The sequence below is a fragment of the Lolium rigidum genome, chromosome 7 (assembly GCF_022539505.1).
Source record: "Lolium rigidum isolate FL_2022 chromosome 7, APGP_CSIRO_Lrig_0.1, whole genome shotgun sequence".
NCBI classification, from domain to species: domain Eukaryota; kingdom Viridiplantae; phylum Streptophyta; class Magnoliopsida; order Poales; family Poaceae; genus Lolium; species Lolium rigidum.
In genome coordinates, this window is record NC_061514.1 from 167,403,072 (window position 1) to 167,422,362 (window position 19,291).

At 45.6% G+C, this 19,291-nt stretch overlaps 2 protein-coding genes across 2 annotated transcripts; one reads left to right on the top strand and one right to left on the bottom strand.

Annotated features, from left to right (window-relative positions):
• Positions 1-5,995: 5,995 nt before the first annotated feature.
• LOC124672253 (sister chromatid cohesion protein SCC4-like) lies at positions 5,996-19,291 on the top strand. The gene is made up of 10 exons (XM_047208513.1): positions 5,996-6,640; positions 6,776-7,244; positions 8,383-8,421; positions 16,292-16,413; positions 16,707-16,853; positions 17,120-17,209; positions 17,297-17,421; positions 17,661-17,863; positions 18,011-18,135; positions 19,190-19,291. The coding sequence occupies exons 1-10, from the start codon at positions 5,996-5,998 to the stop codon at positions 19,289-19,291; spliced, it is 2,067 nt and encodes a 688-aa protein (XP_047064469.1).
• On the bottom strand, positions 8,585-12,921 carry LOC124678802 (sister chromatid cohesion protein SCC4-like). Its single transcript, XM_047214656.1, has 4 exons — positions 12,277-12,921; positions 11,673-12,141; positions 10,496-10,534; positions 8,585-8,646 (listed from the first exon to the last, which is right to left on the bottom strand). The coding sequence occupies exons 1-4, from the start codon at positions 12,919-12,921 to the stop codon at positions 8,585-8,587; spliced, it is 1,215 nt and encodes a 404-aa protein (XP_047070612.1).

Genomic DNA, 19,291 nt, shown 5'->3' on the forward strand with positions numbered 1-19,291 from the left:
TCCTGATTTCAATAAGACTTTTGAGCTTGAATGTGATGCTAGTGGAATTGGTTTGGGAGGTGTGTTATTACAAGAGGGCAAACATGTTGCATATTTTAGTGAAAAATTGAGTGGGCCTAGTCTGAACTATTCTACTTATGATAAAGAATTATATGCGCTGGTTCGGACATTAGAAACTTGGCAACATTATTTATGGCCTAAAGAATTTGTTATACATTCCGATCATGAATCTTTGAAGCATATTCGTAGTCAAGCTAAGTTGAATCGTCGCCATGCAAAGTGGGTTGAATTTATTGAGTCTTTTCCTTATGTTATCAAACACAAAAAGGGTAAAGATAATGTTATTGCTGATGCTTTGTCGCGCCGTTATACTATGCTATCTCAACTTGACTTCAAGATTTTTGGATTAGAAACTATAAAGGAACAATACTCGCATGATGCTGATTTTAAAGATGTGTTGCTGAATTGTAAAGATGGTAGAACATGGAACAAATTCGTCCTCAATGATGGATTTGTGTTCCGTGCTAACAAGCTATGCATACCAGATAGTTCCGTTCTTCTTTTGTTGTTGCAGGAGGCGCATGGAGGAGGATTGATGGGTCACTTTGGTGTGAAGAAGACGGAGGATGTACTTGCTGCACACTTCTTTTGGCCACGTATGCGTCGAGATGTTGAGAGATTTGTGGCACGCTACACTACATGTCAAAAAGCTAAGTCTCGACTTAATCCACATGGTTTATATATACCTCTTCCTGTTCCTAGTGTACCTTGGGAGGATATTTCTATGGATTTCGTTTTGGGTTTGCCTCGTACACAGAAGGGGAGGGATAGTATCTTTGTTGTTGTGGATAGATTTTCTAAGATGGCACACTTTATTCCATGTCACAAAACTGATGATGCTACACATGTTGCTGATTTGTTCTTTCGCGAAATTGTGCGTTTACATGGTGTGCCAAATACTATTGTTTCTGATCGTGATACTAAGTTTCTTAGCCACTTTTGGAGATGTTTATGGGCTAAGTTGGGGACTAAATTGCTGTTTAGTACTACATGTCATCCCCAAATTGATGGACAAACTGAAGTAGTAAATAGAACATTGTCTACTATGCTGCGGGCTGTTTTGAAGAAGAACTTAAAATTGTGGGAAGAATGTTTACCTCATATTGAATTTGCTTACAATCGTTCACTGCATTCTACCACTAAGATGTGCCCTTTTGAGATTGTGTATGGTTTTGTTCCACCTGCACCTATTGATTTATTGCCTTTACCATCTTCGGTGCAAAATGATTTGGATGCTACACAACGTGCTGAATTGATATTAAAATTGCATGAGACTACTAAAGACAACATAGAACGCATGAATGCTAAGTATAAAATTGCTAGGGATCGAGGAAGAAAACATGTTGTGTTTGATATTGGTGATCTTGTTTGGTTGCATTTGCGCAAAGATCGTTTTCCTGCATTGCGCAAGTCTAAACTAATGCCACGTGCCGCTGGTCCTTTTAAGGTGTTAGAGAAAATAAATGATAATGCATATAAACTTGAGCTTCTGCGAGAATTGGGTCCGGTTAGTCCTACATTTAACATTGCAGATTTGAAGCCTTACTTTGGTGAAGAAGATGATCTTTCGTCGAGGACGACTTCAATTCAAGAAGGGGGGCATGATGAGGACATCCCATCTATTGATACAACCGCTGTACCTACAGCCACACAAATACAAGGACCAATCACTCGAGCTCATGCCAAACAACTTAACTATCAGGTACTTTCGTTTCTTGGAACTATTCCTCATATACATGAGAATATGATGCTGCCTAAATCAGATATGTTTGTTACTCTTAGGAATGATGGACCTAGCATGGATGAGGAGGACAAGCATTGGAGCATGATCACACATGGAGGAGATGGCAGCAAGCATTTGAGGATAGAAGATGACGCCGCAAGTGGAGATTTCAGAACTTTGAAGCCACCATAAGAAGAGATGAAGACATGGACAAAATATAGAGTTTTCCACTTCATAATTTCGTCCATAGAATAATATGGTGCTGCGTCACCTTTAGTTTTGGGCCAGGCCCATGTCATTTTCACAGGAATTAAGTCAGCCACTTTTTAGAGTCCGTATTGAAGGAGGAAAGGCCTTCTAGGGTTTGGTTCGGCCACCACATGTATGGCTGGCCGAAACCCCACCTTTTCCTCCTTTAAATACCCCCATAGCCGTCACGTTTAGACTCGGATTTTGATTAGACTAAAAGTTAGCCATTGCTGCAACTCTCGTGTACTTCTTTTGAGGCCAACGCCCAGAACAAGACCGACTATTCGGAATCCCACCTTTTCAATAAAGCTTTCATCTATATCCGCAATATTCTGATTGCAATATTAGTTCTTACTTGTTCTCGATTTCGGGTAGGAATTAAGACCCTCGTCTGGTCGGGCTGATCGTGCATCCACAAGATCGGTAACTCCCGGAGATTGTCCTAGCGATTGCATTGGCGCACGAGCTTTGCACGTGTAGTCGGATCGTCAAGCACGAACTCCACCAACAAATCGACGCTATCATACTCTCATCGAAAGATCGGCCACCTTTGCCCTATCATATCATCTCCAAATATGAAATATATCAATGAATAACAGCAAATTATGATATAAAATAGTGATGCAAAATGGACGTATCATGCCCCTAGGTGTCCCCGTTGGGTACGTTATGGGTTAACGCCCCTTATCTCCGGCCCAAACCTGCCAATGAGACGCCGTTGGATACGGAACCACGGACAACGGGAAGGACAACTTCTGAATCATGAGATAATGCATGCACATTTACAGAAAACAACCTAGAACAAAAGATGGAAAAAAATCAGGTCCTCGGGCATCTCCACCACATACCGTCGGCGTCCTTGAAGCGTCTCCACCGAGGAACAAGGGAAGGATGCTCGAAATCCCTCTTCCGGTGAAAAACCGCCGCCCGTGGGCACCTCCAAGCCGCCGGGGACTAACCCCTTGGCAGCGAAGACGCGCCGAGCTCTAGAAGTAGACGCGGTGATAAGCCTCCTCACCGGAGGTTGAACATGGGACGCCTTGCCGGTCGAAGATCGCGGAGGCTAGGATGCCATCCGCGTGGTTGAGCTCGTCGATGCAGTACCACCGTAGCAAAGGACAACACCGTGTGATGGAGGTCATAACTCCACCACTTCCTCTCCCCTCGCCGCCATGGCCGGGCAGAGAAGGAATCCGGATGGAGTAGCATCTTCACATACAACACCAATCACACCTACATGCCCAACTCATCTCAACTGAGGAATAAGAAGCAGGAGAAGAGCGATTTCCCTCTCGCCACCATGGCTGGCCAGGAAAATCAACTTGCCACTACCTTCGATGCCACCGCGCCTCTCCCCCTCGCCGCGGCCGGCCAGAAGAAGTAGGGAAGCCTCCAACCGTTGAAACATAGAGAGGCGCCTAGAGAGCCCTTTATTCATGGAGATCCCGGACGAGGAAAAGCTGGCAGCTAGCTTTGACCGCAAAGCTCATCGCCGTCTGCCACCCACCGGATGCGCCAGATCTTGGCCAGAGACCCAGACGCCCTACTCCAAACAACCGGCAAAAAGCCGAAAAACCTATAATTACGAACCCTAGATCTACACCTATCTACTCTGACACCAACTCCTGCCCAGCTCCGGCCGGCTATTCCGGCGGAGAAGACATCGAAGCAACTCGGTGAGAGAGAGGAGACTCTCAAAGTACTGCAGAGCAACGAGAGAGAGGAGGGGGGAGTGACCGTAGACACCATGTTTAGCAATACAATGGAAGCTTCACATCATCAGTACTTTGGAGCTTCTCCAAATTATTTAGTGTAAGTAACAAACTGATAAAAAAACCACCGGTATCAACATGCTAATAAAAAGGCCAACACCATATAGACTCCGAAAATTGGGTTCCTCTACAACCCCTGCCACCACCCCGAGTAGCAGGTCCTCTAGGCTCATGCCAAGTGTCCCAGTCCACTTTCAGCCACTCACCCCATTTCAGTTCTTCCTCAATATGCTCACCCGTTCCACACTCCAAATGCGAGTGTCCAATGTATCCACGTGCACCGCAAAACCTAGGCATTTTCTCATATTTCAGTTGAAAAATCTCTCTTTTGCCCTCCCCTGCTCATGGAGACGAACCTCTCAAGAACATTACGGACATCTAGCTTAACCTGGACACGAACAAAATTACCAGCACCTTGGACATTCGTATGGATCTCCACTACTTTTCCAACCTTCCTCTCTATCAGGTTTGTAATCAGAGCATCATTGCGATATCCCACCTGCAGCTTCTGAATTTGCACCCATGTAGTGAAGTGGTTTAGATCAATCAATTCATGATTCGACACACCATCATACGGTTCAATACAAACTATCGATTGACGGAACAACCAAGGTCCCCCCTTCTCAACTTTTATCCAATCCCCGAGGCAGGAACATTGAACTGTAAATATATTTCCTTCTATGTGCTGGAATTTGATTTCTCTAGCAGGGCTCCATGCCACCAGAAGGTAGAGGCACTGAAGTAATTTTTTGTATGAACCCTAACCAAAGCCATCCACTTTATCATCTCCTTTGGAGCACTATCAACCTCCTTGAAAACCAGATCATCGAAATCATCTTCACCAATCCCCTGCCTGTGCAACATGTCATTGATTTCTTCTTCCTTGTGCTTTCTTGAGCCGTCTGGCCAGTTGCCAGAGTTCTCCGATGAAGCGGCATGAACCCAGAAAGAACCCGCCCCAAACCCTAGATGGGACTAGGGGAGAAGCGAAACCAAGCAGAACAAGGATAACACCTTACGAGAACCCAACCCCTAACGGGGGCAAACGAAGGAGAGATCGGGTCAAACTCCAACATCGATCAGAGATCGATGGTAGAGGCTGGAAACCCTAGTCGCCTTGGAGTCGCCAAAGCGCTAGGTCGTGCAATCTTCTCTCTCAGTTTCTTATTCTCCTGGCTGGCTAAAAGTATTTCAACAGTACATCCAGTCCCACACAGTTAGTTTATGTACCATCGGCACAACAACGTTTGGTCAGCTTGTGCCATAGGTTTAGAATGGTCCCCGTCAATTTGTTGAAACCTCCGTGAGCAAACCACCGTCAAAGATTGCGTCCTGTACATACGATAGACGTGCAGTAACATGCATTTTCCGTGATCCGCATCTAGCCGTCAAACCATTAATATCGCAAATCCCAAGGTCATACGGACGGTTCACAAAACGAGCTCATATGAGCACGAGTCCAAAATCGCCATGTCCATGGGTTTACCCTTAAAAAAGGGTGTATTCATCTAACAGATAATTTTGTGACTACTCATCAATGTTATTGTACATTTTCTCTAAAAAAAATGTTATTGTACAGTAGTTATTTTGTTAATAAAGTGGGATCACTATTTTTTTTTAGGAATGTGGGATCGTTGATTATAAAAAGAAATTGCAAATTACATTTTCCCTCTTCTCTCTTATTAATTTTTTTTGCGAAATACAATACAATGAAAGACGCTCATATATACGCGCATACATTCACCCTATGAACGCACACACGCACATCCTACCCATATGAGCACCTCCAAAAGACTGCGTTGAAGAACTGATCCGTCGGGTCTTGAGATTGACGAAGTCACTACAGACGCCTCGCTGTCGACGAAAACATCGCCTCCTACTAAAGAATATTCCGCCTTTACGAGACACCAAATTGTCAAATATAGGATTTGAACTCTGGTTCCATTCCAGTACAAGAGCAGCCAGCCAGCACAAGCAGATCAAACACTGAGCACTTGGCTCGTTGTATTATTCACGGTGGCCCCTCGGGTTCCAGGCCGAAAACGCCGGTAAATATGCCCCGGTTTTGTTGTGCACCCTATAATTTCGGATCTCTAAAGTTACGGGGGAGGAAAGAAAACGCTTGCCAAATCGGCGCCCATTCCCGTTCCCGCCCTAGCTAGGTTAGCCCTCCTCGACGCCGCGCCCTGCCATGTCGGCCGCCGCCGGGCTCCTCGCGTTGGCGGAAGAGGCCGAGCGCCGGTGCGACTTCTCCACCGCCACGTTGTGCCTGGAGTCGGCGCTCAGCCCGCCGCACGCCGCCTCGCTCCTCCCGCTCGCCGAGGCCCGCGCGCGGCTGCGCCTCGCCGGCCTGCTGCTCGGCCGCTCCAAGGGACTCGCCAGCGCCAAGGCCCATCTCGAGCGCGCCTTGCTCGTCCTCAACCCGCTCCCCTCCGCGCCGCCGCGGCTCAAGCTGCTGGCGCACTCCCTCCTCGCCAACGTCTACGGCCTCCTCGGCTCCGTCCCGTCGCAGAAGCACGTCCTCCGCCGCGGGCTCGGCCTCCTCGCCTCCGCCTCCGCGTCTGGCCTCCTCCCCGCCGGCCCGTCCCTCCTGTGGACCAGTAACTTCCAGGCGCAGCTCGCCTCCGCGTTCGCCGCCGAAGGTGACGCCGCGTCTGCCCTCTCCACGCTGTCCGAGGGAGCCGCCGCAGCTACCCAGCTCGAGAGCCCCCAGCTTGACCTCTTCTTTGCTGCTACCACTCTCCACGTCCACTTACTCTGCTGGGAGGACAGCACCGCCGTTGCGGCCGCCGTCGCACGCGTCTCCGACCTCTGGGAAGCGCTCACGGACGAGAAGGTAAACTCAGTTTTCTCCATTTTGATCCCTTTTCAGTTGCAGCGGGATGTAAAGTTCATGTTTTTTGATTCCGTCAGTTACAGCGGGAAGTAAAGTTCGTGTTTTTGAAATGTATCTTCTGCTGATTCCATGCAGAAGGAGCACTGGGTTGGACTCTTCTTCTACACGGAGCTGCTGCAGACCTTCTACCTGCTCAGGGTCTGCGACTACAAGGCTGCCTCAAAGCATGTGGAGAGGCTGGACACGGCTGTTAAGACCGAGATGCAGAGGGGCCAGTGTATTAAAGAGCTTGGTACTGAGCTTAGTGCGGTGGAGAGATCGCTAGCACAGCCTGTGTTGAAGGAGAGGGAGAGGGCGGAGCTGGTGCATAAGCAGAGGCAGTTGAAAGATCAGCTGCGAGCCTTGTGCGGCTATGACGCATTGAATGATGTGTTGGATTATGGGGATAAGTTGCTGTTGGCGCCACCGCCGATGCATGGGGAATGGCTCCCACGGACTGCCGTGTTTGTGCTGGTGGATCTCATGGTCGTAATGATCAGTCGCCCAAAAGGCTTATTTAGGGAATGTGGAAAGAGAATACAGTCAGGACTGCAGATCATCCATGGTATGTTCTGCTCAATGCTAACTTATATCAAGTATTGTGTGTAAGGATGGCATGATTCTAGCTAACTAACATCGTGTATGATTCAACATACTAGGCACAGCTAATTTACAACCATGGGTATATGAAATAGTAACCGTTTTTACTAGGTCATAGTCCTTGAGGGCTAAAATATTTCAGCCGAGTTTCTTGATTCTTTCGAAAAAGCCAAGGCCGGGGTCCCTCCCTGTCTAGTCTTATTATTAACCACTTCAGAGTGATTGAGCTCAGCAATGTTTATCGTGATTTTGGTATATGATCACCAGCTGATCTGATAAGTATGCTGCCGTTTCATCAAATATGACATGGCCGAGCATTATGTTCCGTGACCATTTGTCTTGTTGAATCCAACTCCATGGAGGTGGCTATGTCAATGCTTCGACATAAAGGGAGAGGCATGTATAAATAGGAGCGGCCATGTTGGAGTACATGATGTAGTTAGTGGAAAGACCAAAGAGGATCGGAAATGTGCATTTAGTTTAAATACAAATATAATAACTTTGTACAATGACTAATCTAGGTACCTATTGTGGTGGTATATAGCCCAGCCGTAGCAAATTACATCATTAGGTTTTATTAAACAGGTGCTCCTAAGGAAATCTTGTTTTACCTTTTACGGGCTGACCGTATTCATTTGACAACACAGCTCTGAGCCTGTCAGGACCTTTTGAAAACATAGCTCCGCGATCTTGTATATTTTGATTATTTTCAACCGATCAGCACCACAATGTCCAAAATCACAATAAATCCCTGCATACCAGAATCGTTGTCCTGGTATGATTCATGCAACTTGGTACACTTCAGTCCATCACTGGAAAATGTAAGGGAGTACATTGACTATGATACTGGGATGTAATGTTTGTTGAGTACGTACATACGGGAAGCATATGCATGCATTGATGCATGTCAACATCCATAAGCTAATAGTAGCGTGTTACACATATTATTTGAACTTGCATTTTTATCTTGGATATTCTGAACATGATCTACAATAGGATCTGATATGTTTATCCCGTGTGTGTAAAAGCTAGAATATGTATAAAGTTGTATATTTATAAGTAAAAATTACTGGCACTTACTGGGCATTCCCATTATTTTACAGAGGAACTATCGAAGCTTGGGATCGTGGATGGCATGACAGGTAAATATAAGAACTTCAATTATTTTCTACAAAAAACGTGGTACCATTTGTTATAGCTACATCTGTACTACCATATGGTAGACCTCTCAATTATGCATGGTCCTTGGCCACACATATTTTTACTTCATCTTGCTAAGTGACATAAGCTCATTTTTTCTAGCGACTATGCAAAGGCCTTCCATATCTTTTCAGTAAGCAGGAAAAGCAGTTTTGATATAGCAAAGTCTGCACCAAAAGGGCGAGATGAGAGTATGAGACTCCCCAAAGTCAAACAACAATCCAGAAAACAACACAACTAGGAGACTGCTCTTTCACTGGCTCAAACAACCCAGTCCTAAACCTTTTTTCTTTCCATCTATCTCCTTCATCCTTGATCTTCTAAGCAACCATTACAAAATCACGGCGTTAATTCTTAAAATCATTTCATTCAGGTACAAACTTAATTCCAATTTAAAAACGTTCTTACCTCCGTTGAGTCGTTGCCAGAGTTAAATGATATAACCTGTCAATTGATTCTTGTTCTGTGTGCTGGGTATGGAAGAATGAAGATAGTCCTGCTGGGGCTCCAGTGTAACAATCCTATGCAGAGTTGGTTAATCGAGAACTTTTAGCCCCTTCTCGCGTGCTTATCTTTTTTTCTCCTTGTTTTTTCTCGTGTGTCATTTTAATAAAATGGAAATATACACCCGTAGATCTTATTTCCATATTTGCACTGCCAAATAGATCATCTATACCAGTCATGCCACTAATTTTGAATAAAAGGGTAAACTACTTCATACCAGACATTTCTTTAATCCATTGGGATTCTTTGTTTCAAATTCATTCTATACAAAAATCAATATCCCAATGAATATTTTCCGTGATCTGCCACTAAATAATGACCTTTCCATTGTATGCCACCAGCCCACCACTGTAACAAAACATTACCAGTTTTTGGCATACTGCTATTCTGTCAAATTTCTCAGTTTGATTTCTCGATAATACCTTTTTAACTCTTTATCCTCATCTTCTGCCTCCACTCCCCTACTCTTGATCTGTCTTCGCTCTGCTAGGCTCCCGTTGAAGCACAAAATCCATACGATGCTATTAGTGCACGCTCAATTGCAGCAAGACCACCCAAATTGATGGCCACAGGCGCCACATACCTACACGAGTTATTTTTCCTGACACCTAAGCACTGGCCTAGCTAGAATCGCTTGTCAGCTATCAAGAAGGGCAAGCTGGAGCTCCCCAGGGTCTACCCATGCTGACGTGTCATGGTGGATATACCTGCCATGATCACGCTCTTCACCATCACCAACGTGGCTTTAATACGTCTGCAGCCCATGGAGCCTCGCCCATGTTTTCCCATGCAGATTTACATCACACCTTTCATCTTGTGCCACCATTTGCTAAAATTGTTTCTCTTGACAAAGTGATCATGCTAGTGCCTTTAGCGGCTCCTTCATCCGAGGCTAAATCCTCATCACCACCACTTGACTTTTCCTTATTTTTATTCAGAGTGTTTCTTATTGTGGTCTCCTGCACAACCACCTGACTATTTTTTTTCTTTTGCTCTTCCACGGAATTTGGTACCACACACGCCGAGCTCCATTCCTGGATGACCATTTTGTTTACCCATCACCATATGATCAACTCGCCAGTTTGAATGAAGTGGAAAAAGAAGGCAAGGAGAATACAGATGGTCGTAGCAGAATGGTCTTTGTGCAGTCCCATAATGGTTCGACTGAGGTAGGAAAAGCAACTCCCTAAAACGCCAGTGAAAGAGCAGTCTCCTAGTTGTGTTGTTTTCTGGATTGTTGTTTGACTTTGGGGAGTCTCATACTCTCATCTCGCCCTTTTGGTGCAGACTTTGCTATATCAAAACTGCTTTTCCTGCTTACTGAAAAGATATGGAAGGCCTTTGCATAGTCGCTAGAAAAAATGAGCTTATGTCACTTAGCAAGATGAAGTAAAAATATGTGTGGCCAAGGACCATGCATAATTGAGAGGTCTACCATATGGTAGTACAGATGTAGCTATAACAAATGGTACCACGTTTTTTGTAGAAAATAATTGAAGTTCTTATATTTACCTGTCATGCCATCCACGATCCCAAGCTTCGATAGTTCCTCTGTAAAATAATGGGAATGCCCAGTAAGTGCCAGTAATTTTTACTTATAAATATACAACTTTATACATATTCTAGCTTTTACACACACGGGATAAACATATCAGATCCTATTGTAGATCATGTTCAGAATATCCAAGATAAAAATGCAAGTTCAAATAATATGTGTAACACGCTACTATTAGCTTATGGATGTTGACATGCATCAATGCATGCATATGCTTCCCGTATGTACGTACTCAACAAACATTACATCCCAGTATCATAGTCAATGTACTCCCTTACATTTTCCAGTGATGGACTGAAGTGTACCAAGTTGCATGAATCATACCAGGACAACGATTCTGGTATGCAGGGATTTATTGTGATTTTGGACATTGTGGTGCTGATCGGTTGAAAATAATCAAAATATACAAGATCGCGGAGCTATGTTTTCAAAAGGTCCTGACAGGCTCAGAGTTGTGTTGTCAAATGAATACGGTCAGCCCGTAAAAGGTAAAACAAGATTTCCTTAGGAGCACCTGTTTAATAAAACCTAATGATGTAATTTGCTACGGCTGGGCTATATACCACCACAATAGGTACCTAGATTAGTCATTGTACAAAGTTATTATATTTGTATTTAAACTAAATGCACATTTCCGATCCTCTTTGGTCTTTCCACTAACTACATCATGTACTCCAACATGGCCGCTCCTATTTATACATGCCTCTCCCTTTATGTCGAAGCATTGACATAGCCACCTCCATGGAGTTGGATTCAACAAGACAAATGGTCACGGAACATAATGCTCGGCCATGTCATATTTGATGAAACGGCAGCATACTTATCAGATCAGCTGGTGATCATATACCAAAATCACGATAAACATTGCTGAGCTCAATCACTCTGAAGTGGTTAATAATAAGACTAGACAGGGAGGGACCCCGGCCTTGGCTTTTTCGAAAGAATCAAGAAACTCGGCTGAAATATTTTAGCCCTCAAGGACTATGACCTAGTAAAAACGGTTACTATTTCATATACCCATGGTTGTAAATTAGCTGTGCCTAGTATGTTGAATCATACACGATGTTAGTTAGCTAGAATCATGCCATCCTTACACACAATACTTGATATAAGTTAGCATTGAGCAGAACATACCATGGATGATCTGCAGTCCTGACTGTATTCTCTTTCCACATTCCCTAAATAAGCCTTTTGGGCGACTGATCATTACGACCATGAGATCCACCAGCACAAACACGGCAGTCCGTGGGAGCCATTCCCCATGCATCGGCGGTGGCGCCAACAGCAACTTATCCCCATAATCCAACACATCATTCAATGCGTCATAGCCGCACAAGGCTCGCAGCTGATCTTTCAACTGCCTCTGCTTATGCACCAGCTCCGCCCTCTCCCTCTCCTTCAACACAGGCTGTGCTAGCGATCTCTCCACCGCACTAAGCTCAGTACCAAGCTCTTTAATACACTGGCCCCTCTGCATCTCGGTCTTAACAGCCGTGTCCAGCCTCTCCACATGCTTTGAGGCAGCCTTGTAGTCGCAGACCCTGAGCAGGTAGAAGGTCTGCAGCAGCTCCGTGTAGAAGAAGAGTCCAACCCAGTGCTCCTTCTGCATGGAATCAGCAGAAGATACATTTCAAAAACACGAACTTTACTTCCCGCTGTAACTGACGGAATCAAAAAACATGAACTTTACATCCCGCTGCAACTGAAAAGGGATCAAAATGGAGAAAACTGAGTTTACCTTCTCGTCCGTGAGCGCTTCCCAGAGGTCGGAGACGCGTGCGACGGCGGCCGCAACGGCGGTGCTGTCCTCCCAGCAGAGTAAGTGGACGTGGAGAGTGGTAGCAGCAAAGAAGAGGTCAAGCTGGGGGCTCTCGAGCTGGGTAGCTGCGGCGGCTCCCTCGGACAGCGTGGAGAGGGCAGACGCGGCGTCACCTTCGGCGGCGAACGCGGAGGCGAGCTGCGCCTGGAAGTTACTGGTCCACAGGAGGGACGGGCCGGCGGGGAGGAGGCCAGACGCGGAGGCGGAGGCGAGGAGGCCGAGCCCGCGGCGGAGGACGTGCTTCTGCGACGGGACGGAGCCGAGGAGGCCGTAGACGTTGGCGAGGAGGGAGTGCGCCAGCAGCTTGAGCCGCGGCGGCGCGGAGGGGAGCGGGTTGAGGACGAGCAAGGCGCGCTCGAGATGGGCCTTGGCGCTGGCGAGTCCCTTGGAGCGGGCGAGCAGCAGGCCGGCGAGGCGCAGCCGCGCGCGGGCCTCGGCGAGCGGGAGGAGCGAGGCGGCGTGCGGCGGGCTGAGCGCCGACTCCAGGCACAACGTGGCGGTGGAGAAGTCGCACCGGCGCTCGGCCTCTTCCGCCAACGCGAGGAGCCCGGCGGCGGCCGACATGGCAGGGCGCGGCGTCGAGGAGGGCTAACCCAGTGTATTAAAGAGCTTGGTACTGAGCTTAGTGCGGTGGAGAGATCGCTAGCACAGCCTGTGTTGAAGGAGAGGGAGAGGGCGGAGCTGGTGCATAAGCAGAGGCAGTTGAAAGATCAGCTGCGAGCCTTGTGCGGCTATGACGCATTGAATGATGTGTTGGATTATGGGGATAAGTTGCTGTTGGCGCCACCGCCGATGCATGGGGAATGGCTCCCACGGACTGCCGTGTTTGTGCTGGTGGATCTCATGGTCGTAATGATCAGTCGCCCAAAAGGCTTATTTAGGGAATGTGGAAAGAGAATACAGTCAGGACTGCAGATCATCCATGGTATGTTCTGCTCAATGCTAACTTATATCAAGTATTGTGTGTAAGGATGGCATGATTCTAGCTAACTAACATCGTGTATGATTCAACATACTAGGCACAGCTAATTTACAACCATGGGTATATGAAATAGTAACCGTTTTTACTAGGTCATAGTCCTTGAGGGCTAAAATATTTCAGCCGAGTTTCTTGATTCTTTCGAAAAAGCCAAGGCCGGGGTCCCTCCCTGTCTAGTCTTATTATTAACCACTTCAGAGTGATTGAGCTCAGCAATGTTTATCGTGATTTTGGTATATGATCACCAGCTGATCTGATAAGTATGCTGCCGTTTCATCAAATATGACATGGCCGAGCATTATGTTCCGTGACCATTTGTCTTGTTGAATCCAACTCCATGGAGGTGGCTATGTCAATGCTTCGACATAAAGGGAGAGGCATGTATAAATAGGAGCGGCCATGTTGGAGTACATGATGTAGTTAGTGGAAAGACCAAAGAGGATCGGAAATGTGCATTTAGTTTAAATACAAATATAATAACTTTGTACAATGACTAATCTAGGTACCTATTGTGGTGGTATATAGCCCAGCCGTAGCAAATTACATCATTAGGTTTTATTAAACAGGTGCTCCTAAGGAAATCTTGTTTTACCTTTTACGGGCTGACCGTATTCATTTGACAACACAGCTCTGAGCCTGTCAGGACCTTTTGAAAACATAGCTCCGCGATCTTGTATATTTTGATTATTTTCAACCGATCAGCACCACAATGTCCAAAATCACAATAAATCCCTGCATACCAGAATCGTTGTCCTGGTATGATTCATGCAACTTGGTACACTTCAGTCCATCACTGGAAAATGTAAGGGAGTACATTGACTATGATACTGGGATGTAATGTTTGTTGAGTACGTACATACGGGAAGCATATGCATGCATTGATGCATGTCAACATCCATAAGCTAATAGTAGCGTGTTACACATATTATTTGAACTTGCATTTTTATCTTGGATATTCTGAACATGATCTACAATAGGATCTGATATGTTTATCCCGTGTGTGTAAAAGCTAGAATATGTATAAAGTTGTATATTTATAAGTAAAAATTACTGGCACTTACTGGGCATTCCCATTATTTTACAGAGGAACTATCGAAGCTTGGGATCGTGGATGGCATGACAGGTAAATATAAGAACTTCAATTATTTTCTACAAAAAACGTGGTACCATTTGTTATAGCTACATCTGTACTACCATATGGTAGACCTCTCAATTATGCATGGTCCTTGGCCACACATATTTTTACTTCATCTTGCTAAGTGACATAAGCTCATTTTTTCTAGCGACTATGCAAAGGCCTTCCATATCTTTTCAGTAAGCAGGAAAAGCAGTTTTGATATAGCAAAGTCTGCACCAAAAGGGCGAGATGAGAGTATGAGACTCCCCAAAGTCAAACAACAATCCAGAAAACAACACAACTAGGAGACTGCTCTTTCACGGGCGACGCCAGGCGAACCCTAGACCCGGGTTGGGGCCAAGCGGGCCCCGATCTGGGCCAGGAGGGCCGCGTCCATGGCCGTGGTGATGGCCAGCGCCAGCGGGACTCCTCCCTAGTTGCACCGCAGCTGGTGCTAGATCTGGGCTAGGTGGGCCTAGTGGCGGTCCTTGGCAGCACGGTTGTGTGGTCCCTCTTCTGTCCGGGAGGGTCAAGGTTAGGCTCTTGCTCGAGTTTGGCGGTGAGTTCTGCGATGCCGACAAACTATCCGGCTTGATCGGTGATGTGGCGGTGTCGGCAGCAGCGTGGCTATGTCCCCGAGCGTCGCGGTGGGGTTGCTTCTTGGCGGCAGTGCGCGGTCTCGACCAAGGCCGTTTTGCGAGGAGTGAGGTCGCGGCGACACCGCTCATGGTGTCCGACTAGCACATGGCGGATTGATGGTGGCTAGGTTTGTTCTGTGTTGCAGGTGGATGTTGATAGTGGCCTGGGCGTAGCAGTGTGGTGGCATGACTAATGGGGCTTGATCTAGGCCTGGCAGGTCCGGACCTGATCTAGGCCACATCGGCCATGCTACTGCCTCCGGACGACGTGCACCTCGGGTGGCGGAGGGCGGATCCCCTCCCCTGGGCTACCGTGTACTCTGATGGCTGCCGTGTGCTAGTCAATCCATGGGCTCGAGTTCGTGGGGATGCCGGGGCGGCGGCCCTAGAAGGTGGACTGCGCAGTTGGCTCTACGGCGGGCAACGCGGTGGTGTTGGTGGTCCTTCTCTTCGGTCATGAGGCTGGCGTGGAGCGGGCGGTGGGGGATCCTGGTGTTCGCGGCACTTCAGCTTCGACAACCCCAGATCGTGTTTGGGATGCCCAACTTGGGGACAGCGGGCGGGTGAGTTCTCGGGCGCGGTGTGCGGATGCTTCGGGACGAAAGCTCAGCATCCCGCCGCCAACGACAGCGATGCATGCGGGTGTCGTAACCCTCTTGGGGGCGTCGTTGTGGGTATCCGCTCTGCGGTACGGCTCCGGGTGAAAGCCCTAGACCTCGCGGTCTCGACGGCGACGTCGCACTGCGTCGTTTTCCCTCTTGGGGGCATCGGTGTGGAGCCCCGTTTCAACTCGGTCTCGTGTCAATGTCTTCGTGGCAACTTTGGGTTCTCCGTGTTCTTTTTTTTTTTTTGTTTTTCTTTGATCTGCTTTGTAAGAGGTTCTCCTCTCCACCTTGTATCGGTTCGGCCGTTGCGGCTTTATTTATAAAGTGGGATGAATATCTATTTCGAGGATAATGGTTCGACTGATGGAATTTGGTCAAGTGTGTTATGGACCAGAAGGTTTTGCATATAAGAGACATGTTATTGTTCAGTGGCAGATCAGGGACCGGGGGACCTGCCCACTGTTATATAAAGAATTACCTCATCTTTTGTGCTTCACAGAAAAAAAAAACTTATCTTCACCAATTGAGAACTAAATTGTTATAGTATTGTCCTCCTTTTACCTTAATCTTATCTAGTGTTTATGATGCTATGCAGAGGAAAATTTGGAACACTCCACGATATGGATGGCTGGTTTGTACTTGACGCTTTTGCTTCAGTTCCTTGAAAACAATGTTGCTGTAGAACTCACACGATCAGAATTTGTTGAAGCCCTGGAGGTAAATCAACCAACATATTCATGCTTTACCAATATATGTTGGAATACTTCTTAAGGCTGCAACCATGCTTAATAAATCACTTATGAGATCACCCATTCCAATTTGTCTGCTGCAGGCAATATATCTCATTATACGCTGTGCTGATATATAGATTACAGCCTTTGATATAAGCACATCTTGTCTGGTGTAGTAGGGCCATAAATTAGGGCACATATGTTTGTTTCCAAATATCAAATCTACATATCTTCTGGTTCTTTAGCTAACGCTTATTAATTTGCCTTTTTCCCCTGTAGGTTTTAGCGCAGATGAAAAACTGGTTGACTCGTTTCCCAACGATTCTCCAAGGCAGTGAAAGCACAATTGAAATGCTAAGGGGACAATATGCTCATTCTGTTGGCTGCTTTGATGAGGCTGCTTTCCACTTCCTTGAGGCATTAAAGGTATTTCCTCCTCTCGGGATGCCACTCCACCATATTTAGCTTTGGATAAGCGCCTCTCTGCCATGACTTCCTAGTCTTTTCTTGTATGCTGCCAAACACATCAATTTCTGCACACTGGACCTCCAACTGTGCATCATGTGACCAGTGATCTAAAAAGCATGCATTTGGAAGATACAAATCTTGATATATTAGGCCATTTAAGTCTGCTTATGTTTTGTTGCAAGCCTTCCTGGATTTTTCGAATTAAGTAAATGAAATGATTTCAGCTGACAGAGAACAAATCAATGCAATCTATGTGCCAAGTTTATGCAGCAGTCTCCTACATCTGTAAGGGGGATGCGGAATCATCTTCAGAGGTATCAATCTTGTGTACTTGTTTATTTATTTTTGTCTCAAGCTGTCTACCAAGACTAAACATTGCTTTACATCTTTTCATTGTTTAGGCACTAGAATTGATTGGTCCTGCTTACAGAACCATGGACTCATTTATTGGTGTGCGAGAGAAGACCTGTATCATTTTTGTTTATGGGCTTTTACTTATGAGACATCAGAATCCACAAGAAGCACGGTAAGGACTATGATAGTAACTAGTGAATGAGTATAATGAATGCAAATGGCAATGTCTTGCACATGTAAGCCCTGAAAAGGAAAAGTTGCATCTCCATGCTAGCTAATGTTCTGCATTATTTTTTTCTCATGGGTGTCTGCTACATCCCATTTCCTCTTTTATGTTTCGAGAAACTCTTCACAAGCTCACAAATCTTTTGTTGATATGCTGTCAATATTAATGTTTTTTATCTAATGTAGGACTTGCCTTGCAAGTGGCTTTAAAATAGCACACAGACAGTTGGGTAACATCCAATTGGTTTCTCAGTATTTAACAATACTTGGTACATTAGCACTTCAGCTGCATGACGGTCAGGCCAGAGATATTTTGAAGTCATCGTTGACATTAGCGAAGACACTGTATGACATTCCAACGCAAATCTGGATCTTATCAGTACTTACAGGTATGCCATGAGGCTACATTGATTTATTTATCACTTGTACTTTGGTTCCGCTTCCTTTCATATGCTGGTTATTTAAGTTCTTCATTTGCATGTCATGGTGAGACTGCAAATTGTGAAAGATTGACATTAAATGATGTCTTATTTCAGAGTTATATAGAGAATTAGAAGAGAGGGGAAATGAACTGAAAAACTCCAAGTATGCAAGTAAGAAAGAAATCAATCTGCAGAAAAGACTGACTGAAGCTCGGTCTCACCCTTTTCACCAGGAGCTGGTATGGTACAACAGCTTTGAAGTGAAAATTTGCAATTACAGAGTTACATTTACTTGCAGTTCATTTTATCTTTTATCTCGGTAGAAAATCCTTATCAGAGATCTTCGGCCCCAAGTTCATCTAGACTAAACCAGGTGTGGGTGTGTTGTATGTGACACATAAAGAAAGTGGAGATCTGCAGTATGCTTGCCATACTTTTTATTGCTCTGAAGAGCATACAAAATAGCTCCATTGTTTTGTATTCGATAAGAGGTAGACAACTACTAGTCCAAGCCTCCAAGATGAACATAACACCTCTAAAACGCACAATCTGGCCCAGTGTTGTCACATATAGTGAATAAGCATGCAGTTACAAGGTATACTGCTTTGTTCTAGTGAAAGAGTAGTACTAACTATTATACTAGTGCATTAAATATTGGAATAGACCTACACCTCCTATGGAGGTTTAAATGTTTAATGCGTAGAAGCAATAGCAGCTCATCTATTGAAGCCTACAATTTTGCATTAGATAAGTAAGAGGTACACAGATACCACTAAAACACGCTCCCTCTGTTTCAAATTAAGTGTCGCATCAGACGAGGTAGATACGGATGAATGTACACATTAAAATAAATCTAGATACATATGCATCTAGATAAAGTTGCGATATTATTTTAGAACGGATCGAGGTAGGTGAGGAGGGGTGTTCATATATATAAGTGTATTGCCTAGTCTCTTTTCATTAGTTCGGACTTTTGGTTATGTTGGCCAGTGCATGAAACTTGACACTAAACAAGAAGGATTTTCTGTAGAGCCACTATTTCTGTATTTGCTAAAGAAAACCCTAAACTCGTTTTGCTGCTAAGTTTCATTCATATTCCAGTATTAGTATGTCATAGTGTTGACGTGTTGTGGACTGAAGCCTCAAGTAGAGAAGTCAGAGTCTCGTGTTGATCACCCATGCCTTGTAGAAGTCAGACTAATTTGCTGGCCCTTGCCTCGCCAAAAATACTTTTCTGGTGCCCGCTTGTAATTGCATTTTATACGAGGAGCTCAACTTCAAATTCTTTTTCAGGTGGAGAAAGTCAGAATCAAAATCCAGCCGATGCACAACCTGATGCAGAAGCATCACGAGATGCCTGGCTCGGTGGCGAATACCAGGAGGAGGGTGTCATAA

Bases quoted from the DNA above. Each gene is read 5' to 3' on its own strand.
- LOC124678802 (XM_047214656.1), bottom strand. From the start codon at position 12,921: ATGTCGGCCGCCGCCGGGCTCCTCGCGTTGGCGGAAGAGGCCGAGCGC. The intron at 12,142-12,276 runs GTAAACTCAGTT...GATTCCATGCAG, and splicing joins AAGCGCTCACGGACGAGAAG to AAGGAGCACTGGGTTGGACT. The intron at 10,535-11,672 runs GTATGTTCTGCT...ATTATTTTACAG, and splicing joins AGGACTGCAGATCATCCATG to AGGAACTATCGAAGCTTGGG.
- LOC124672253 (XM_047208513.1), top strand. From the start codon at position 5,996: ATGTCGGCCGCCGCCGGGCTCCTCGCGTTGGCGGAAGAGGCCGAGCGC. The intron at 16,414-16,706 runs GTAAATCAACCA...TTTCCCCTGTAG, and splicing joins AATTTGTTGAAGCCCTGGAG to GTTTTAGCGCAGATGAAAAA. The intron at 18,136-19,189 runs GTATGGTACAAC...ATTCTTTTTCAG, and splicing joins ACCCTTTTCACCAGGAGCTG to GTGGAGAAAGTCAGAATCAA.